Below are 24,785 nucleotides of genomic sequence, written 5' to 3' on the forward strand. Positions count from 1 at the left end.
TTGAATTAATTTTTTTTTTATCTTACATAGATCTTTTGAAGTCGTCCCTTACAGATTTGTTTTTGTATTTCTATGAATCAGAATTTATCCTAGGGCTTGTACAGAAAGGAGAAAAGAAATTAGCCTAGTGTTTAAATTTCACCTTTCGGTATATTGATAATGTACTGTCTCTTGATAATAATAGATTCAGTGCTCACTTACATGTAACATGTGTAATATATCCAAGTGAACTTGAGATTAAAGAAACTACCAACACCGATAAATCTGCTTCATATTTAGATCTTTTTCTCGAAATAACTACTGATGGTAGGTTAGATACCAAATTTATGACAAACGCGATGATTTTGATTTTCCTATATTTAACTTTCCATTTCTGTGTAGCAACATCCCAGCGGAACCAGCATATGGAGTATATGTGTCCCAATTGATACGTTACTCTAGAGCTAGCTCAAAATACGTTGATTTTATTGAACGAGGAATACTGCCTTCTCAAAAGTTGCTAAGACAGAGCTATGAATCAATCAAGAAATTTTACGGTCGCCATGATGATATGATTGGCCATTATGACAAAAGTGTGTCAGATATCATATCTGATATTCTTCCTCAGTCATAATAACCTTCAATCCTTACCGAACTGAACAAGGAAATAACACAACGGGTGCCGTATACGTATGCTTACCCTTCCGCAGCACCTGATTCACTCCCTGTTTTTAGTAGAGTTCGTTTTGTTTCTTGTTTATTATTTACAACTGTTGATGTAAAAGTCTTTTGGATTTGTGATTCTTTGTTTACTCCTTGGTTTTTATTGTTATTGTCTTTTAAGTATCCATCTGATGGACGCCACCTCTAGAATAGACAGTTTCACAATACCATTGGAGCTCGCCTTTGATTTCTGATAAAATATATGTTACTAATTCAGAAATATGTTTCGTAGAGCACTTGAAAGAAACAGCAATATACCGTTGTTTGTAAGGACACTTATGAAGTTTAGGTATTCAATACAGTAATGGATTCATTTCTTCATCTTTGGTTGAAACTCCATGATTCCTCTTTGCTAAGTTTTGTGAGGGTAAATTTTGAGTTTCCAATTGAATTGTCAATACCTCATTCCTTTATCAAGCAATTCATGAAACTTTCAGGTATGGTAACTTGGATGGAAAGTCTTATTCGCATTCATTCCACATCTTATTTATTTTGAAATATACCATCGTCTGTCCATATTTATCACAATCGAAGTACTATCAACTTAAACCAAAATAAAACCTGATACATGTAGATTGCACCTTGTAAATACAGCTGATTTGCAAACCACGACTGTTTTGGGGAAATATATAATATTCATAAATAATTATTTTTTTAACGTACTGGTTCCCAGTTATGATTCCTATGTTTCGTGTCGTAGATACATAACTTGGGAATGTTACCAGTAAATATGCATATGCTGTCAGTTATATTGAAATCTGTGGAAATCCTTAATTCAAGGTAGGGATAGTACTACTTTTAGTGCACGTTTAAACTCTTAGAAGTTCGGGACATATACACTTTGAAAATATGCCGTACAGCACTATATTTTGATATTTGAAAAAAAATAGTAGTGCGTGTGAACTTTCCATATTTGGATATATTTTTTTCAAAACTTAATAGCAAAAGTGGTACAATTCTAGCCGTTAAAGGAGTTCCTATGTAAAATTGCATTGTAGATATATACAGAAATGCAACCTTTATTGGGTGTAAAAAGAGAACATACAGAATTTCACCAAGTCAAGTTTATCTCAGAGAATTGTTTTCAAATTAACTCAAATATGAAGTTTTATAAATCTCTCACGAAGATTGAGAAAATCCTGAACCTTAACAATGATGAGTTCGCATAATTTCACAGTTTACAGTATGCATAGCTTTTATTAAAGCCCTGAATGCAAAATAAATTCATAATAGAATGAAATTCAAAACAGTGTGGCTGTGGCCATTGATTGACACATTAAAGTCATCCATTGACTGGGGTCACCAAAGGTTTCTTAACGCCTTTAATTATAAAATAATTCAAAAAATTAATCAGGAATAACCTTTATGTTTTGATTTATATAATTGATATAAATCAAAACATCGTGTTATTTCTGATTAGTTTTTCGAATTACTTTATTAAAGTGTTGAGAACCTTTGGTGACCCCATAGTTTAGGTGTCTTTAAAAAGTACACAGTGAGCAGTAGTTGTTACATACAAACGTTCACTAAATTGTCCAAGTCAATGGATGAATTTAATGTGTCAATCAACGGCCACAGCCACACTGTTTTGAATTTCATTTTATATGCATATTTATAAGTTAAATTGTTAAGAAGTGCTTATATTTACTCATCACAGTCATTGAAACTCATAGATCCTGTCAGAATAGTATTGGTGAGATGGTTTTTTCTGTCAAAAACCCAAAAGTCAGCCGTAACCCCTAAATGTTCTTTTTTCTGACAGCGGCATGGCATTAAGAAAAAACAAGCTAGAAATACCCAAAAAAAATATTTCAAAAAAAAAAAATAACAATAGTATGGTACATGTATGTCCTAAACAGGTACTATTTTTTTATATTGCTAGAAACAGCAGAATAAATTAGAAAAAAATGAGGCCCAAGGGGCAATATAAAACAGAGAAAAATGGCTACCCCTAGGTCATAAAAGATTTAGCAAATAGGGCTTTGTTGAAACACTTATTATTTATAAATAAGGTATTTTATGTTAGATATATGGTCAGCAATGATATAATTGTGACACGATTTCTAACTGACCATTTGAGGCAGAAATTGTAAACTTTCATTGACAAAAAGGCATACAGTTAGATGTGGACAGGAAACAGATACAGGATTGAATACTTTATTTATTCTTTTTAATGTTGAAATAATTAACTGCTAAACATTACATTTATAGTATTCTGACATGTTTTCAATTTGTAATCAGAATAGTTTCAAACAGACATTTCATATAAGAAAATATGCACATATAGTAAACTGGCAATACTTGAAGTCTTGTTATCAAATTCTTTAAAGATTTGAAACAGGATTAGAGTATAAAATGTACTGTAGGAGACCACTTAGAGTATATAATTCTGGTAAATAAGTGTTGTTTTGAGAATATGTCTTGAAGGATTGATACTTGTCAGAATCTCTCTCTATAAACTATAGATAGAAGGTAAACGCATCAATATTAAGTAAAAATCGATTTAATATAGAATGGTTTATGCAACAAATTTAAACGTTCACATTTTATCTGATTCTACAATAGTAGGAATAAATCAATTAAGAAATATGAATTGCAATCAAAGGTGAACATATTATCCAACATTAAAGAAAAATCGAATTACAATATTCAAAAGCAACACTACTCAAAAACCACAACAATGATTACACGATTTCCATTAGAAATGCAGTTAATTAAACTACTGTAAATTATCGTATTAACACCAGTTTCAATATTATCAACCTTAAATTGCTTTCGAAAAATTAGATCTTGTGCATTTAAAGAGTATTTTGATATAATAAGAATGATATGAATAAAGATCAATGAAGAGATAATGTAAACTGTAAAGATGCTATACAAATCAGACAAATAAGTTTTGACGCAAAACATGATTTATGTAATTATTTAACATGGAAATTCGTGTTTTTCTAGATGCATGAACTCTTGCTCTTAGAAATATAAACAACATCGCTAAATGTACCTTCATGTCTCCTACCAGATACTTTAATGAAAGAGTGGCCGGTTCGCAGAAAATTGTGAATATTCGAAATAGCAAACTATTAACTTAAGTATTATCCCAAGTTGTTTTAACATATTTTGAAATTAATTGTAGCTTTCCGTTTTTTAAATAAATAATTGTTATCGATCATGTTTTAAACAGTTAAAGGTTTTCTTATTTAAACATAAAAACATACACAATTGTATTTCATTTTTTGTTAGTGTAGACGTTTTAAGATCATAGTTGGCTCTTCGCAATGATTTTAACTTGACATTTAACAACAAATGAACAATCAAAAGAACTGATAAAGTCTAGTAAGCATTAGATTAACAGTATATTCAAATTCTAAAAGCAAGTCTATTTCAGGATCTTGTATATGATAGTACCAATAAGGCATACAACCGTCAACAGGACATTTGGTGAGTTCACTGTTACTCCATTACCTAAACAAAAACAAAAAAAGTCCAAACTTTAAAATATATTTAAGTTGTCATACATTTAGATATTCATTGTTGAAGTAAAAGTTGGATTGGCCATGTAAAAACGAAACGTTATTTCCTTCCAAGTTTTTTTTATGAATACATTATGTTTACACCTATATACAAATTAAAGAAGTTTCTTTAAATATTTCTTCCTACTTTAACACATTTGTTGATTAAAGATCTTTAAAGTAAACTCGCTTTATTCAACTGCCACGCAAAACTTGTATATTAGAATAACTGCTAATTTTTATAGATAAAACCAAGTAACCAACGTTAAATGAAAACTGCACAGAGCATTTTTGACTTATTGTTCGATGACTGAAACACTCACGCTTTGTAATGAATAAGATATCATACCTCCTTAACGTGAGCATTTTTGAGATTCTTTTAATTAAATGTGAAAAGAAGGACGTACGGATGAACGGACGACGGACAGACACTAGTAAATCATTTTGGTCTTCTCACAGGTTTACAATCGCATATCCTACTCCTTTTTAAAATTCAGAATAAATTTGTTTCTGAAAAGCATTGTACTATTAAACTAGTCTTTTTTATGAAATCTTACATTTTCCGTTTTCTTCAGCTCCATTTTTACACTGACATTTATATTCGTCATTCACTTTCTTGCATTCTGCGTTCTCTACACACTCATTTATATGTCCATTTTCCATACAGTTGATATTATGAAGTTTTCCTGAAATATATACAGCGTACAGTAGAACAATATGTTACAATGCTAAAAATACCAAAATTGCCATGTTGTTAACCCTACCTTATAATTTTTGTTGCTGCGTTAGCTGTCCAAAAAAACAGAATAAATTGATATATTCAAAAATATATACATTTACCATAATATCAGACGTTCTCCATCGGCAAAACACAAAAAGTTTTACATTGAAGAACTACATTTTGTAAATCTAACATTGTTTGACTTAATTTAAGACAAATAAATATGTATAGACGGCTGAATATTTGACAATATTACGACAGACTTTCTCCGTTGGATACTCTGTGGTTATACAGATCCAACCCTATAGTTATATATATTTCGCCGGAACGTGAAAAGTGTTCACTTGGCTAGTTTTTGGGCAACTATCTATAGTTTGCGTTAATTCTTGAATCTTTGACAGGGCTGAAATCAAATTAAGGCAACAGTAGTATACCGCAGTTCGAAAGACTTGTAATCAATTGAGAGAAAACATATCCGGGTTGCAAACTAAAACCAAGGAAAACACAGCAACTATAAGAGAAAAACAACGAAACAACAGAAACACTGAAGTGCAACAAAAACAAACATAGAACGAACTATAAGATAACAACTGCCATTTCCCCGGCCATTTTTAACAAAAAATAGTGGGTTAAACCTAGTTCTGTGGCTAGTCCATATGACAATGTTAAAAATACCACTAACATGACAACATTACATGACAGGAATACAGTACAAATTAATGCAAGAACATTCAGGTCAGAGAAATACACAAATTAACAATGCATTAGAACATTTCGACATGCTTACCACAGAATAACAACAAACACGGAACACACAACCAAAGACAGTGCACAAAAACCGCACACAAAAACAGCACATAAAAGCAGCAAACAAAACAACATGAGCTGTCCGTCACATGACTGTATCAACGCCACAAAAAAGACATCACAGGTAAATTTAAAAAAAAAAGATGTAATTTATAATTAGGTTTGTAATTATGTTATTTGAAGTATTTTATAACAATTGCAAGAATATTAATAAAGATTTGTGTTAGTAATAAGATAATAATTGTAATCTCTAGCGATATAGGTATTTCGTCTTAATCAAACTACAAAACAAATAAAATTGTTCAATTGTATGATAGTCTTAATCCAAGTCATTATTTGTACTACTTTAAGACCTGTTTTTCTAAATTAAACTCGCCGTTTATTCAAAGATACGACTGCTTAGTTTTGGGCAATTTAAGTCCAGATAAGCGCTTTGGAAGAACAATGTGTAATACGTTTCAATTCCTATTGTTCAAGACCAATAGATATAGCAACCGTTAAAATTGACCGATCTTCATCATCAAAATAGTAATACAGGTTGAAATATTTGGTGAGAATATAATAAATTATCTATCGCATAATCATGATAATTGCTATCTTTAGAAAGTCACAATTTATAAATGTTTTGCGTCTGAGGCGCTCAGTAAATCAACATCAGTAGCAACTTTAAAACTAAAAATCAAAGATGGTGTTTATTAAATACTCAATCAGCTGAAAACTTGAATATCCCACTAAATATCTGATCAAAAGACGCAAATTAAGACTGAAAACATCATCAATACCGCAATACCTCTGTTAAAGACGGTCACATACAATTAAATCACACCTCTAGATACAATGTCTTACTTATTGTATTAAAACTTACTTGCAGCACACTTATCGCTTAAAGGATAGCTGTCACTGTTACACATGCACTTATTTGGTCCGGATCCATGTTGTGTACATACAGCCATTGGATCAGCACACGGTTTGTCTGTTTCAACTGTGCATTCTGTATTTAGAGCTATTTCTGATAGAGAAATCAATAGTATTAGATCGCTACTTCATTTGTTTATATCAGTGATTTTCGAAAATATGAGAGTATTTTTACACAGTATGCTATAGTGATCTTATGATATACATGGAGTTCGAATGAACCTCACATGGAATTTACTAGGGCCATACATATGATATTATGTCACCAGAACACTGTATAACGAATTTGGGTTACAGACTAACTTACCACGTATCCATCAATCTTAAGTAAAAAAACTTTTCAAGGAGATAGTTTCTTATTTTTCCGTCAAACACATGGTATTAACAATTTACCTGAACCAGGATTAACAGCGTCGGGAGTTTCAGATGCTCTTGTTCCACTAATTGCACTCGTCATGTTATTAATTGGTAGTAAAACATTCGGAGATGTCAAAATCGGGAAAAGGGATTAGATTATTACGTGTGGAACATATTTGTTATTAGTTACAAAGAAACTCTTTTGAATTGTTTTACATTTCCATTTCGGGATCTTTTACAACTGTCTTTGCGGTATGGGCTTTGTTAATTTCTGTGTCATTTTGGTCTCTTGTGGAGGGTTGTCTAATTGACTATCACACCACATCTTCTTTTTGTTTATCCATTAGTGTCATGTTAATAATAAACGTGTCCAACTTTACAATTAGTTACGCTTGGTTCAATAGGTTCATTGTCAGGAGTCACTGTTTATGAAGGTAATCATGTTGGTAACACAGTTTACAATTCACAAAACCGGCACAGCTTGAAATTTAATGCATAAAGAACTAGTGAATTTAACATATATGTTTTGTTGTAACAGAGAAGTTTAAATGTAGTCCAAATATAGCCTTGAAAAAAGAGTTCCAAATGATGGGCAAAAGATACCAGAGGGACACTCAAATTCATAGATTGAAAATAAACTGACAACGCCATGGCTAAAACCAGGCAAAAAATAGTACACAAGACAAAACATAGAAAAACTTAAAAATAAGCAACACGAACCCCACCAAAAACTGGGAGTGATCTCAGATGCTCCGGAAGAGTTAGCTGATCCTGCTCCTCATGTGGCACCCGTCGGGTTGCTCATGTAATTACAAACCCGGTAAAACAGTAGTTTAATTCAGTAGGTCATATTCGTGGTAAAAAGGAAAGTGGATTGTTGTTACGACATAGGACACATATCCGATATCATCTGTGAAACGGTTATTCCATAACGGTCAACCAACTTGTCATGGCGTCTGTAAGATTAACGAAGGGATGATTTCAACTTCATTATTTGGAACTGTTGGTTCAAAAGCTTCCTTGTGAGCACCCGTTTTTAATGAATAGGAAATATAAGACGGGAATATCGTATCGATTTGGAGATTTTGTTTCGAACCGACCCTCATTGTCAATTTCTTGATGTAAGTTTAGATATGAGGCAGACTGTATCTGATGTATCAATGGATTTCAACTTAATCATAAAATTTCAAAATGGCCAGACCTTAGTTTTTGACTGAAATATTTCAAAAGATTCTTTGTAAAAACCAAATCTCCTCATGAGAGTACATTTGTAACTTTGCGCATATTTTGGTCATGCAAGCTTGATAAACTCATTGGTCGTAATTAAGGATTCAAGCCTTTTTCTGTAATCAACAACTGCCAATGATGAAACTGAATCTTTACACAAAATCTTTCCTCTGGATATTGGGTGGCCGCCTAAGTAAATTGTGCTTACACATATTTAGCATTATTGAAAATTGAAGATTTCAAGAGTCTATACTCCTTAACTTTATATATGATGTGCCAAAATGAATTTGTTTCTATGTAAAATTTGCAGTATGATGACCTGATTTAAAAAAAAAACCATTAAAAGTCTATGTTCAATCCTCACTCTTCGTGAACTTACTCCTTTTGAATATCAACCGACTCTTCTTATTTATGTTCTAACATTCTAAGTTGTTGAACCACACCGCCTTTTTTAAAACTGTTCGTCTTATTGACTATTAGATGAATTTTATTTTTCTCCGATCAAGCACATCCAACAAATGGAAAACAACTGTCATATTCCTGAGTAAGTATCGGACATCTCTTTATATAGAAAATGGTGGATTAAAACAGGTTGTATAGCTAGCTAAACCTCAACCTTTTATCCTTCTTATTAATGTCTGTAAACTTAGTGCCAGTTATGAAAAAAGTTAAATCACAAAAATACTGAACTCAGAGGAAAATCTAATCGGAAAGTCCATAATCAAATGTCAAAATCAAATGACAAAACACATAAAAATTAAGAACTGTCATATTCCTGACTTGGTACAGGCAGTTTCAGTTGTATAAAATGGTGGATTAAACCTGGTTTTATAGCGCTTAACCTCCTTTTTGATGACAGTCTCATCAAATTTCGTTATATTTACAATGATGCGAGAATTAAACAGACATAATAAATAAAATAGTCAAAATATGGGTACAGCAGTCATCATCGTGTAACAAGTTTAAAAGGAACAATTCAACAGAACACAAAAACATCTATCTACAAACTCATTCATTGATTCGCGTGTCTGACGTCAGAAAATTTTATTTGTCACATATATTTGTCGTTCAATGTATATACAAACAATTTTAAAATTTCACATGGGCAAGTTAGCACACAGAGTTAAAAATCAAAAGTATGTAAGAAATAATTTCAGAAAGACCGAGATTTTAAATAGATTAAAAGTTATATAGAATTTATAAGAATCCACAAATAGTTCATTCCACTACGCGATTGAATAATTTTGACGTTTGTGATTCAACGTATTATTTATAATAGAAATATATCATAATGACATATAATAGAAATATATCATAATGAAATATAATAGAAATATACCATAATGATATATAAAAGAAAAATATCCTAATGACGGGATCTTTTGAAGTACAGAGTCACGTTATAAGAACCAAAGAAACACAAAAAGTCGCATACACAAAACACACCAGCAAAAAATGAAAGATATTACAAACACATTGACGGGATGTCTTAGTACCGAACCATGTTTAATGGATATCACATAAAACAATCCAACAGTTAAAGTAATATTAATAATAGAACAAAGACAAATGATAGAACAATATAACACGTTTCATTCTATGTGTTAGAAGTAAAAACATGTGCACAATGTATACATGTTTTTTTAGAGACTATATTGATCATCTAATATTCAACGTGAAAAATACTGGCTATGATATAATAGATATAGGAAGATGTGGTGTCAGTGCCAATGAGACAAATCTCCATCCAAATAACAATTTATAAAAGTAAACCATAATAGGTCAATGTACGGCTTTCAACACGGAGCCTTGGCTCACACCGAACAACAAGCTATAAAGGGCTCCAACATTACTAGTGTAAAACCATTCAAACGGGAAAACCAACGGTCTAATCTATACAAAAAACGAGAATCGAGAAACACGTATAAATTACATGAACAAACGGCAACTACTGTACATCAGATTCCTGACTTAGGACAGGTGCAAACATTTGCAGCGGGATTAAACGTTTTAATGGTGCCAAATATTATCCCTTTTTCTGAAACAATAGCATGACATCACCTTAACTCAATCAAAAAACGTAAATGAACACACTATGAACAAATAAATTTGATTTACGGTATCTGAATGCAAATGCACAGTTAATAAAATATTAGGGACAAACATTCAAGGCCAAAAGGCAAAAAAGCAAGTCCAAATAAAGCCATGGCAAGACACCACTGCAAAATATTAAACCCTTCGAAAAAAATCACTTTTGAAAAAAATGGTTTTAATAAGATATACAGGCAAATGAAAAATAACTTTGTCGTTTTAGGTATACTACTTATGTGTATAAATTTCTTCCAATAATTAGGAATACCAAGAAAGTTCTGTCATATAAATACACAATTTAGTACTAGATACAAATTTGGGTGAATATCAACAATAAAATTATACAATTAGAGCTAGCTAAAACTTCCTTGTACAGATATAATGAGAATAATCTTGAAGTTTATACAAATGTAGTACGAAGAAGTGAAAATTAGAAGATATTCAAAATAATCAAAGCTGGTATATAGACAAGATATATAAGCATACTACCGAAGCCCAAAGTGTTTTTTTTTTTTTTTTTATAGTAATAGAATATTTGGCTAATCATGTTATTTGGAAAAAAGATTAAAAAAAATATGTAGCCTTCTCAACACCACCATATATGTTTTATAAAATAAACTGTTATCTATAAAAAAAAAAAAAAGAAGATGTGGTATGATTGCATTCTGTAATATCTGTTTTGTGTTTGTATGAATTATTTACAAGGGAAAATCAACTTTGCCAAATGTATCTAATGTTGTATTTAAACAAAAATACTACTGCCAAATATCCAAATTTAAAGGATTTTTAATTTTCTTTTTATTAATAGGTTTTCTTTTTTGGTTTTATTTAGTATTTGTTTTTGATTTATTTATTATTTTCTCTTCTCTTCTCTCTTTCTCTCTTAAGGAGGCCCGAGGGTATAAGATTTTCAAAAAAAAAATAAAAAAATTAATTTTTCATTACAGAATTTATTTATTACCTTTTAAGTCAAATGTAAGTAGTTGATACTTTATCATATGGTACAAAAATCATTCCAAAAAATCAATTTGTGTTGGCCCCATGTGACTTTTAAAATGTAGATATCATTGAAAAAGCTCCAAATTAGCTCCCTTTGGTGCAAAAATGCCATTTTTGTGGCATTAAAATTGAAATATCTTTTTTAACTCATCGGTGACCTATATGTTTTATTGTTGTTTCCGAATGAGCTGTACATAAACTAAGTAATTGTAAAATTTAAGTTATTTATGTAATTTAGTTCTTTTTTTATTTCGATATTACCGCTATTTCTCCTATTAGTTCATGTCCTTTTTTAGGAAAAAGGACATAAACAAAAATGTATGCTTCTTTCGGAGGCAGATTGTGAGCGTAAATGAACGCTGACCCCATTTTTTTTTATTTCATTTTTGTATAAGTATAAGATAAAGTTCATTTATAGAAAAATATAGAGAAATCCTAAAAATTTGATTTAGACCCGCGAGCCCCCTCAAATAAAATTCTCTCTTTATTGAACAATATGGAAATAATAGATTCATAATAATATATTGAATATATTTTATTATTTTGAATACTAACAATTACTAAATATTTTTCTATATAAATATACAATCTAATGTTTAACGAAGCCGGGATAAGGTGCCGGTTTTTTCTTGTATAAAACCAACAAATGTGAAAGTTTTCAATAAAGAATGTATAAAAAATAAAAATAAAATAAAAAAAAACATGGTAACCGATACATTGTCATGTACATTCACGAAGTAATTGTACTTTCCAAAAACATCAGTACCACAATTCAAATTACGCATCTTTCTAGAAAAATGTTTTAACTTTATAAATGTTTTTCGTAAACCATATATATAAAACTTGACAAAAATACAACTTACTTGGTTTACAAGTTTTAGCCGTAGAATCAAAGAACTGACTAACAGGTGTTGTACATTGACATATATCTGATGTACATTTCAAGGAATATAAGCAGGTACTGTCACCGGTAGCTGTTACACATCCTCCTCCTAATGCACCCTCTGAAAGTAAAGTTTCATTTCTTTAATTGTCTAGTTTTTCTTTTTATTTTCAGCTAGATCTTCAATCCATATAAAAAAGAAGATGTGGTATGATTGCAATGAGACAACTCTCAACAACAGACCAAAATGATACAGAAATAAACAACTATAGGTCACCGTACAGCATTCAACAATAAGAAAAGCCCATACCGCATAGTCAAATATAAAAGGACCCGAAATGACAATGTTAAACAATTCAAACGAGAAAACTAAAGGCCTTACTTATAAAAAAATAAATAAACGAAGAACAAATATGTAACACATAAACAAACGCCAACCACTGAATAACAGGCTCCTGACTTGAGACAGGCACATACAGAAATATTATCACTGTTTAACGTTTAATGGTCAAAAAGTCAAATAACAAAAAATCGAAAAAATCGAAATTCACCTGACCCACAGGGTCAATTGAGCTATTCTAATTCTAATTGGCGTCCGTCGTTTACTCTTACAAAAATGTTCTCCTCTGAAGGTACTTGACAAACGATAACTAAATCATCATTGGGTAACAAAATGTATTTTGTTTAAACCATGTGTCCGATGAACCGGCCCTCCAAAAAGATGGCCGTTATGGCTAAAAATAGAACATCGATTACTGAAGGTAAATGTAGATTTCAGCTCATATCTCTGAAATCATTTAACTGTCCCTCTTCAGGTAAGGTTTTTTGTCAAGGTAGTTTTGGATTAATTTAAATCCAATTAACGTGAAACTTAGTACACATGTTCTTTATTCAGGATCAGATCATTCTAAATGAAATAAGTGTCAAATGTTCGAACTCCTTTGTGTTTTTCCATACGATACAAGGTAAAATATATTGCCCCATAACACCTATTTATCGTTTAACATAAGACTAAGTAGCCCATAAAATGTCATTTGACAAAATTTAAACAGATTCTTGATTTTTTTTTTTGATTTGAGACCCAAATAATACTAATGCAAATATAAGGTAAATGTCCGAGTGAGCCTTTTCTCGTAATATTTTATAAATCAAATATCTCGAAAAGGAGCGCCATGACCTATCAATATTTTTAGCTTATTTTGATCCTTAGCTAATACTCTTCCAGCTTAAAGTGTCCATGTTAACTTTTTGATTTATTTAATTTTACCTTAGATCACCTAAGTACATCCTTAAATGCCAAATTTGAGTTTTGATTCCAATTCCACAGTCAACTGAATATAGACATAATAGTAAGAGTGGGGCATGGGTATTATGAACACATTCTAGTTTTATCCTCTTTTGTGTTTTGAAACAAATAAAGAAGATAAAGACAAAAACTGAACAGAATAAAACATCAGTAATACAAGATAAACAAAATAGAGATTTTTATCATTATAACGTCTATTCTCGTATACAATGTTGGAGGATGTCCTTTGTGTGATATGCACATAGACCAAGATGAATGTCACAGTCTCTTTAGAGCCTCTAGTTTTGTTTGTTGTTTTGCTTAGTTGTATCCACATGTTACACAGGGAATGGCTAAAAGAGGGGTGAAAGGCACAGGATTATAGTTAAGACATCGACACATATATGCTATCATCGGATCTGTAAAACGGATATAACATAACGCTCAACCAACTCGTGATGGCTTTCATATAATTGTTCAAGGGTTGATTTCAACTTCATCATTTGGAACACTATGTTTTACAGCATCCTTGTGAGCAGCAATCAAATGGTGCTACATAATTTGAAATGAACAGTTCACAATTGGGAAGCCGAAGTTTTCTAAAACCGACCCTCATTGTCAATTTCTAGACGTATATTGTAGTTCAAGATATACGGCGTGCTGTATCTGTTGTATCCTTTATCTCAAATTTGATTCAACATACTAATTTTGAATAAGTTGGTGAGAGAACATCATCTATATAGAGAAAAATAAAGTTAAAGGATACTGATAACTTCTTTTTCTTTCTTCTTAAGAAGTGTCTTACGAAAACAGCCTGAATAATAAGAATAAAGGAACAATCGACCAGAAGAGGGACACATTAAAATAACGAAAATACCGAACTCCAAAAAAACTCTAATCGAAAAGTCCCTTGTTTGAAAACACCAAAATCATAACCTCAAACAAATAAAAAGCTGAATACATGCATGCTCCGTATTGGCGGATCTCTTCTGGCATTTCGTTTAGTTACCGGTGTATATCAAGTTCTGTGTTGGTGTAAAGAGTTAAATTATTTAATTGGTTAACTAGAAATGTCATAAACTTACCATGTCCTTCTATCATTATATGGATTTTCATTTTGAAAAAAACAGTAAGGTCACAAAAATACTGAACTTAGAGGAAGATCAATTCAGAAAGTCCATAATCACATGGCAATTTCAAATAACAAAACGCATCAAAAACGAATGGACAAGAACTGTCATATTCCTGACTTGGTACAGGCATTTTCAAATGTAGAAAATGGTGGATTAAACCTGGTTTTATAGCGCTAACCCTCTCACTTTAGTCTCATCAAATTCCGTTATATTTACGTTGATGCGTTAACTAAACAGACACAATAAATAAATAGTCAAAATATGGGTACATCAGTCATCATCGTATAACAATTTTAAAAGGGACAATTTAACAGAACACAAAAACATCTTTCTACAAACACATTCATTGATTTGTGTGTCTGACGTCAGAAAATTTTATATGTCACATAAATTTGTCGTTCAATGTGCATGCAAACAATTTTAACATTTACATAGGCAATGTTAGCGTATAGGGTTAAAAAATTAAAAGTATGTAAGACTAAATATCAGAAATTGACCGAGATTGAAAATAGTCCAAAAGTTATATAAAGAATTTATAAGAATCCACAAATAGTTAATTCCACTATCAGTCATCATCGTATAACAATTTTAAAAGGAAGTATTTAACAGAAAACAAAAACATCTATCTACAAACACATTCATTGATTTGAGTGTCTGACGTCAGAAAATTTTATACGTCACATAAATTTGTCGTTCAATGTCAATACAAATAATTTATAACATTTTCATAGGCAATGTTAGCATATAGGGTTAAAAAATCAAAAGTATGTAAGAATAAATTTCAGAAATAGACAGAGATTGAAAATAGTCCAAAAGTTATATAAAGAAATTATATAAATCCACAAATAGTAAATTCTACTACGCGATTGAATGATTTTGACGTTTATGGTTCAACGAATTTTGTAATTCATAATAGAAATATATCCTAATGGCATAAACAAGAACAATATCATACTGACGGGATCTTTTCAAGTACAGAGTCACGTTATAAGAACCAAAGAAATACAAAAAGTTGCATATAAACTAATAACTGTCTGGTTGTTTTTTTGTTTTTTTAATTTATTTTTTTATTTCTTTTACAATGCACTCTTATATTAGAGGTATTGTTGATTTATTTTTGAGGGCTCATATCTATGTGAATTTAAAAACATTTTTGTTGAGGGGGAGGGGGGGGGGGGTAAACAAAACTAAATTTATGTTCATTGTCTTGAGAGGGAAAAGTTAGTTATTCATCATTGTAATCAATCACGGCATCCTTTTATACCACTTCGTCACAATAATGATTTGAATCTATTTGTACATTGAACACATGTTGTGGGAAGTATTTATTTACGAAATACTTGTTTTGTTATATTTATATAATTACTTAACAGGGCGCTTGATACAATATATGAACCTTTAGCAAGTTTTAGTTATGCTGTCAAATACCGTAGATCTACATAAACGACGCTAACAAATGTGAACGGATTATCATGTCGCATTTAACAGGCGTAATGGAAAGTCAGTAATGGTATTGGCAATACAACGCAAACTTTTGCATCGACATCAAAGCCATCATTTTTGTAAAAGAGGGACGAAAGATACCAGAGGGAAAGTCAAACTCATAGACAGAAATAAAACTGACTACGCCATGGTCAAAAATAAAAAGACAAACAGCTAAAAAATAGTACAGAAGACACAACATTGAAAACTAAAGACTAAGCAACACGAACCCCACCAAAACCTGGGGTAATCTCAAGTGCTCCGAAAGGTAAGCAGTTCCTGCTCCACATGTGGCACCCGTTGTGTTGCTTATGTTATTACAAATCCAGTAAATAGTCAAATTTTGTAGGTCACATTCGTGAAAAGGGAAGCGTATTGTAGTTCAAACATAAGGAATATATCCGATATCATCTGTGAAACGGTTATTTCATAACTGTCAACCAACTCGTGATGGCGTCCATAAAATTTACGAAGGGATGATTTCAACTTCACCATTTAGAACTCTTGGTTTAATAGTTTCCTTGTGAGTTGCAATCCTCTATCAAGGAAATCATTGTAGGAAATACAAGCCCGGGCATATCGTATCAATCGGGAGATATATACTCCGTATGCAGGTGCTGCTGGAATGTTGCTACATAGAAATGGAAAGTTGGGAAGCTGAAATCATTTCTTTTGTCGTAACGTTTTGTTTTCAAACGACCCTCATTGTCAATTTCTAGATGTAAGTCAAGATATAAGGCAGACTTAGCTGTATCTGAGTAAGTGTAGTTGTATCAGTGGAAGTGTTTCACAAATCCAACAACCAAAAATATAAACATATTTGTTCAGGGTTATGCGTATCCAATTACATTTCTAAATATTTTTTTCTTATCGAACGTGTTATGAATTTCTGTTGTCATCAAACCCAAATTGACAATGAATATGATGTATTGTACATATGCATACTGGCAACGCACGCGCCATTATCGTCCTTGTAATGGGTTGTTATACATAGACATGTATTCAAATTGAAAAAACGATGATTATGCATTGTCAAAGTCAAAGAACTTTTCATGCATTTCATTTTTTAAATCGAACACATGGGACCCTTGACTTTTGTACCTATTGGTTCAGTACATAATATGATTGAATAAAACATGTTATAACAGATTGAACCTTTGTTTCCATTCAGTTATGAGTAAGTTCTCTTCTGATGAAGTTTATATAATATATTGTATACATACTGCCCACGCATGAGCCATTGGTGTGCTTGTAATGGGTCGTTTTACATAGACATTTATTATTATCTGCTTTACATTCAGCGCTAGCGTCCAGACATTGGTCAGTAGGTCCAGGTGTACAGGTAGCTTCTAATGCAATCTCTGACAGAAAAAGAAAACATAGTCTCAAACAATACAGAATAAAACAAAGCCATGGTTAAGACATATTGTTTTATTTTAGGATAAACAACAACACACGACAACTAATGAATTGCCGGCTTCCAACTTTTATTTCGTGCATGCTTTGTTTTATTTTTCACCAAGTGTAAACGATTTTCTTTTAACTATATATGTGACTGATGAAAAAATTAACGTAGTATTAATATATAACCATTAGTTTTAATATTTTATATCACTGTTCTTGTAATATAATTATAATAACTTGAAACTGCATTATACAAAAAATGAAAGTTGTTGTTTTTTTTCTTAAATCTTTTTTCCTTACTGGAGACCTACATAATTTATGCTAGAAGCTATGAGTCAAGTTTCAATTGAAATTGGATATAGGCTATTAACATGTATGATTTTCAACAATTAAACACAAAACTTGCTTTCAACTTTTACAAAATAGTTTTTTGTCGTTATAAACCCCCTGAACGTATTTATAAACTGTGCTTTAATTGTTACACAATCCCTACGACTGAAATTGTACATTTCTGTAATTTCCATTTCAGCAACATAAACATTGGATCCTTGATTTACATTCCGTTTGTGTGTTGATCAAGTAAAAGAAACGATTAACACATTATTTTACAACAGATTGAACCTATGTTACAATTCATTTACGATTACGTTCTTTTCTGAAAAAGTTTTTCTGAAATAGTTTATACATACTGGCAGCACATGCGCCGTTGCCGTTTTTGAAATGAGTTGTTTTACATAGACATTTATTAGCATGGTTAGTATCTGCTTTACATTTAGCGCTAGTGTCTATGCATTGGTTAGAAAGTCCAGGTGTACAGGTAGCTTCTAATGCAATCTCTGAAATGAAAACAATTAAAACGATGAATAAGAAATGGCAAAAAGAAGATAAAGCATTTTATATTTTGTCTATCTTGCAGATGGCTTGTTTAAATTGTTTGTGTCCTATACAAATACATTGACTAGACCCGAAATTACTTTAAATTTCTTTAAATTAAATAAATATTATTATTTTTACCAAAAAATGTCCCTGACCGAGAGCATACATGCAGTGTAAGTGGCTTTTTCTTGATTTATAATAAACATAAGTGTTTTTCGTTTTTATTCTTTTTTTTACATATATGTCCATATTTTCAATACAACAGTTGATTATTTAAATTTATGAAAAACATCCAATTTAAAGTTCAACTTTTGGATAATCGAAAACATGTGTTTAGGTAATTTAATACACATAAAATACTTTGATATAATTAATTTGTTTTGTAAAAGATACTGAGGTTTCTTTTGTTTCTATCAACATACTCTTATTCCAATATATAGAAGAAAAAAATAAAGCTTACTTGCTTTACAAGTATTATCAGTCGAATCAAAGAACTCGCTAGCAGGTGTTGTACACTGACATGTATCTGTTGTACATTTTAGGGAATATAGGCAGGAACTGTCACCGATAGTTGTTACGCATACTCCTTCAAATCCGCCCTCTGAAAGTTAAGTTTCATCCCTTCGATTATGAAAAAAGTTAGTTCTGACATCTTATTATAATCTTCGTTAAAATATATATCTTGATTTTTCCATCAAACAGCTCATTAGCTTAGAGCAATGTTTTGTTGTTGTTTTTGATGGATGTGTTTTGCGTGTATCATTTTGAAAGAAACAGACAGAGAATAGAAAAAACATATATTTTAAATTCCTACTATACCTTTTAATATAATACTAATTCGTCAGTGTTTTGAAGTTGTCTGTTAAATTGATAGATATAGGCTCACGTAACGGGCACTTGCATAGCATTTCGCAGATACGTGTTTGTGACAATGTCGATGTCGCCAGTAATAACATGGCCATTCTGATTATATTTGTTTGGGATATTAGCATAGTTGCATTTAGGATGTTTTTACCTCAAGTCCTCAATATTGAGATCCTGCAAGACATATGTGCAAATGACAATTTAGGAATTGGTTTGGTAACTGATCTTATAAAATTGGAAAGTATCTTCGAGTGAATTCATTTTTATGAAAGATATTGCTATCTTATAGTTGATGTATTTCAATATCAAAAACGAAAAAAAAAAAAATGATTATGTATTGTCGAAGTCAAAGAACTGTTCATACATTTCATTTTTTAAAAATCGAACGCATGGGACCCTTGACTTTTGTACCTATGATTTCATATTGGTCCAGTAGATGATTTGATTAACAAATCATGTTATAACAAATTGAACCTTTGTTTCAATTCAGTTATGAGTAAGTTATCTTCTGGTGAAGTTTATATAATATATTGTATACATACTGCCCACGCAGGAGCCATTGGTGTGCTTGTAATAGGTCGATTTACATAGACATTTATTAGCATTGTCAGTATCTGCTTTACATTCAGCGCTAGCGTCCAGACATTGGTCAGTAGGTCCAGGTGTACAGGTAGCTTCTAATGCAATTTCTAGAATGCAAACATAAAAGTCAGTTTTAACACATTATATGCATACTATAACCTTTGATAATATATAAGCAGGAGATATACAACAAATTAATTACACACATATTTTGATCAATTGCAGGATAAAATTGCAAGACAAAGGCTATGTTGAAAGAGAGTACATTTTTGTTTATTTTTACAATATATGATGTATGTTGTTATTACATTTTAGGGTGTCGTTATTTCTGCTTCTTGCTATGTTTTGATATAGTTATAAAGCTAGCAAATACGAATATCTCATAAAACTAGTAAATACACGGGGTAATAAATAAATACGACCGTCACTTCTGTTGTCTGTTCTCTCTCATCATTGGTAGCGTGAATAAATAATCAATAGTACAAATGATACTTTTATTAAACTTCTTGAACAGCCGATATATTTCCATGCAAGTACAATATTGCAACAATAATATATAATTTACATACGGGGCGAACTACTAAAATAATATTCTTTTTCTTACAAGTATTTTTGTACGGACCAAACGAAATTATCTTAAATACTACAATCTCAAATATACGGTAAATAAAGACAAGGCATACAGCTATCTGCGCTGCTTCTTAACTCTAAACTACGACCCTTATATATAAAATAAACTGCGAGGCATACAGCTAAATGCGCTGCTTCTTAACTCTAGCATTCTAAGAACCCCCATGATGAGCCTTGCTGCAAGCCAAATGTGTACACAGCAAAGACTGACGTTGCACTGGTATTTATTTCAAATTACCGGAAGTAAATATTCTAAGCAGGAAGAAAAACATAACGTCAAACGCTGACATATAGTATAAGAGTCCTTGACTCAAAATGCTTACAATAATACACTCTTATGAATAAACAAATCTAGACATATTAATTATTCCAGTTAAGAACTCATAAATGTACACCTTTGGTTTCACGCTTATAATATTGACCAAACGGTAACGTTCTGAACAATATATGACAATGTTGCGCCATATATGACGTTATCGATACAGCTATTAACATAAAGTAAAACGTACGTTAATTACTCATTCAATATACGAAATACTAGAAATAACTTCTAACAACTTATATCAACTCTCTTAATACAATAACAGCAATAGTTCTTTACTTGGAAATAACCAATATACACATTTACAACACAGGGGTTCCAATGGTTCTCTTCGCTACCGAGTCTGTAATGTTAATAAAATATGATTTGTTTTGTTTTGACAAAAACAAAAATTAGTGCTGTCACGTTGGTTTGTTCTTATGATTATTTCCTTCTTTTGTTTACATAATTATTAACTTTATTTTTTTGATTTTTAAAGGTTTTTGTTAAAGTCATAAGAAACCGCTTAGTAAAAAAAAAATGCATGTGTTTTTTATAACTAAATGGATAGTTTTCATTATACAACTTATGTACATATACTTTTTTCTGAGGATAATTCTTTAATTTGTCCACATTTAGAAGAAGTTTACTTATTTGTAATTGCTTGCTTCAAGGAAGCAATTCGCCGACATATTTTCCGTATGCGTAGTGACATGAGCATGACCCTCCTCGTAAAAATCCGGTGATCGCAATACGCATGGATCTGTCATCAAAATAAGCAATTATCTGTTAAACACGTGCTCAATATCCATGCTTTTTGTTATTTGTTTACTATAAGGTGACAATCGATAAACTTCGGCTTCAAAACACGGCATTTAATGAGTAGACATATTTGTTAAATCATAACAGACAGAGAGAAAAAAAATACGATTAAACGATATATTTGCGTAAAAAAATTATAAAATCGTGCACAGAGGACTAAGTTTATGGTATATACATGCATTGGTTCAAGAATTGGATAAACATTATTGTTCACCACTCACTCGTTTTATATGACTTGAAGATACGAAACAAAAACCAAATCTATATTCAAAGTTAGTTGTATTTCTATATTCAAATATATAGAAGTTCTGGTATTCCTGTCATTTTGATATAAAAGGACAACTCAAGAATGTATATTCTTTTGTCGGCCCCTCCATAACCAAAATTACGCTGAATAATTCATGCCTTAAATTATATGTAGTATTCGATATTAAAACCACTACAGTTTTGAATTCTTGATCATATAAAAGGGCAATAAAGATATTATACCACTAAATTATAGTATGTTCTATCCGATTGCATATGAAAAAAGTTCGCAAAAAATATTCCATTGAATTTGACAGTTGTAGAAAACTATTCCTATATTTTCATTCAGAAAAAAAAATATTCAGAGTCATAAACTTATATATTATTAAACTATTTGAAATGAAAATCAATGATTTGGGATTTTTTTCTGAAGTATTGTAGAGGATAAAAGAGGGACGAAAGATACCATAGGGACAGTCAAATAAAACTGTACTCATGTCAAATAATGCCTTATCTAAAACAAAGATTAATTCTGCACTATTTTTTAAACAAGTCTAATAGGGGAAACAGTGATGACATTACACCTATAAGGATATTTTTCCAATTGTAGTTTGTATTTAAAATTATGCTGCAACTTTGTCAACATTTCATGTTAAGGTTCGACTTTTTTTCATTCAAAATATTCTTTTGAACTATCGGGGATTTGAAAAATGTATTTCCAACTGAAGACAAAATTGGACCTATTTTCTTAATAGTCATTAGGAAATATCTTATATTCTTTAAATTCCTTTTTATTTCAGAAATTGAACCGTGATATGTTAAATATTGTATACATTTTGTAAACAAGGTATCAGAAGTCATGAACTTTTCTTATTCATCTAACAAGTCATTAATCAGCCAATCTTCTTTTCCAGTCTAATATTTATGTAAACTGATTGATTATCAACCTTTAATTTGGAGATCATTCCAAGCATCAAATACTTCTTTCCTCGTTGGATTTTTCAACTTTTTATATGCGCCCAAAGAATTAAATTTTCTGAAAAGAGGAATACTTTTACAAGTTTGGATCTATTTCTATTTGTTTTTCTTATCCAGGTTACTTTTAAATCTTTTATGTAGTTATCAATGTTTATGATTTTGAGATCTCATGAACAGTGTGGTTAAAATATAGTTTCTCTTTTAACTTTATTTATTTTGTCAATGAAATGTTTAAGCTGTCTTATATTTTGACTAGGTATGGATAGGAATAAATGGTTTTAGTTTGATATAATAAGGTTTTGGTCACTGTTATTTTTCCAATTGGGGAGAGTGTTCGTTTTTAGTCATTTCGATTTCTTTCAACCTGGGTTCACAGTTTAAACTTTAACTTTCATCACGATTCATGGAGGACTTTGTTCCAAAAAGTCTTAATCTACTGGGACCCGACTGAAATCCACAACTAACTCGCATTGTTTCTTTGGATAACTTTTTCTTCCCAACCAAAACAACCTTAACCTTGTCAAAATTTATATTAAGGCTTTAAAATCTGGGCCCAGTTTCACGAAGCTGTCTTAGGACTAAGACATGTCTTTGGATGGTCTTATGACATATCTTAGTCCTAAGTGGGTTTCACAACGTGGTCCTAAATAAGAACATCTCTTAAAGTTGGTCATAAAGTTAGGACTACTCGAGACGTGTCTTATGATGGTTTTAGCATAATCATAAGTTTATTTATATAAACTACACTCATTTTTTTTATATTAATTTTGCAATTTATCTTGATATTATATAATTATCTATTCTCCTTTTCCTGCTTATAACGTAATCTTTATAGATTGACGGATTATCATGATTTGTCAACAATGAAAATCAAATGTATTGATATCAAGAATGCACGATTTTATCCTATTTCCTTTAATAACCGATACAGTGGAAAATGAATTCAACTCACTAGTACAACAACAAAAAGTATCATAATTTTTTTTTTCTCAGTTTTGTATTAAACATTTCATATATATATCTATTGGTGAATTATTTATAAAAGTGAATTTTTATATCAATTACTTTTTTTTTATATTAATTTTGCAAATTATCTAATTATATTAATTCATGCGCTAACTGTAAATACAGTAGTTTATGGTAAAGATATTCTACATTAACATTATTTTTTCCGTAAATCAATGTTATATTTGAAAATTTAAAAAAACTTGCGACAGGTTTAGGATATCTCTGCTAAGATCATCCTTAGACAGCTTCGAGACGAGGTCAGAGATATGTCCTAGGATAGTCATAAGAGGATCATAAGACATGTCCTAAGATATATCTTATGACATGCCTTAGGATAGCTGCGTGAAACCGGCCCCTGAATACAGAAAGATGCACCCAAAGATGATTCTGGTGATTCATCAAGCTAAGTAAAAGAGAAGTGTCATTTGCATACTGTGAATAAGATAATCTAGTTCATATACTAGTACATTGTATATATATAGATTCCACAACTGCAACAAGTGTGTTACAATATTTCTCCACTCGAGACAGTTAATTTTAATATTTAAAGCGCGAGGCTTTGCCGAACATTTTAAATAGTTAAAATTTAACTGTTGAGAGTGGAGAAATATCATAATACACGAGTTATAGTGGTGGCATCTGTTTCTCTAATGATTTTATCCTTCTTTTTCAAAGATTTACCGAAAGTTGTGTACTTTGTATGTGATGTCATCAGGCATGGTCGCCTTTTTTCATGACGTCACAATAGGAAAAGTCAGAAAAAATAAGGAAAATTTAACGTCACAATAAAATTTCGACTAATCATTTGCTGAGAACAAATTTTTCACTAAAGATTAGATATAATTTTCTCACACCGGTCAGGAAATGTGAAAATAGCATAAAATTAGAGAAAGTGATTTCTTGAACTTGATCATTGTTTGCGTGTAAGTATACCGATTATCCCCTTTACGACAATCTCCATGA

General features: G+C 31.1%; 1 protein-coding gene across 1 annotated transcript in view; it reads right to left on the bottom strand.

The window, feature by feature from the left end:
- Window positions 1-3,187: 3,187 nt before the first annotated feature.
- The window catches only part of LOC139524646 (G surface protein, allelic form 156-like), a 45,620-nt gene continuing 24,022 nt past the window's right edge, over window positions 3,188-24,785 (bottom strand). Inside the window, exons 8-15 of the mRNA XM_071319601.1 lie at window positions 19,798-19,944; window positions 18,852-18,992; window positions 18,205-18,351; window positions 17,335-17,472; window positions 12,192-12,332; window positions 6,605-6,748; window positions 4,769-4,897; window positions 3,188-4,164 (exon numbers count right to left, since the gene is read on the bottom strand). Of these exons, the coding sequence (XP_071175702.1) occupies window positions 4,079-4,164; window positions 4,769-4,897; window positions 6,605-6,748; window positions 12,192-12,332; window positions 17,335-17,472; window positions 18,205-18,351; window positions 18,852-18,992; window positions 19,798-19,944 (1,073 nt within the window). The 3' untranslated portion in view covers window positions 3,188-4,078. The remainder of the gene's footprint in view (window positions 4,165-4,768; window positions 4,898-6,604; window positions 6,749-12,191; window positions 12,333-17,334; window positions 17,473-18,204; window positions 18,352-18,851; window positions 18,993-19,797; window positions 19,945-24,785) is intronic.

The sequence above is a fragment of the Mytilus edulis genome, chromosome 5 (genome assembly GCF_963676685.1).
Source record: "Mytilus edulis chromosome 5, xbMytEdul2.2, whole genome shotgun sequence".
Classification (NCBI taxonomy): Eukaryota; Metazoa; Mollusca; class Bivalvia; order Mytilida; family Mytilidae; genus Mytilus; species Mytilus edulis.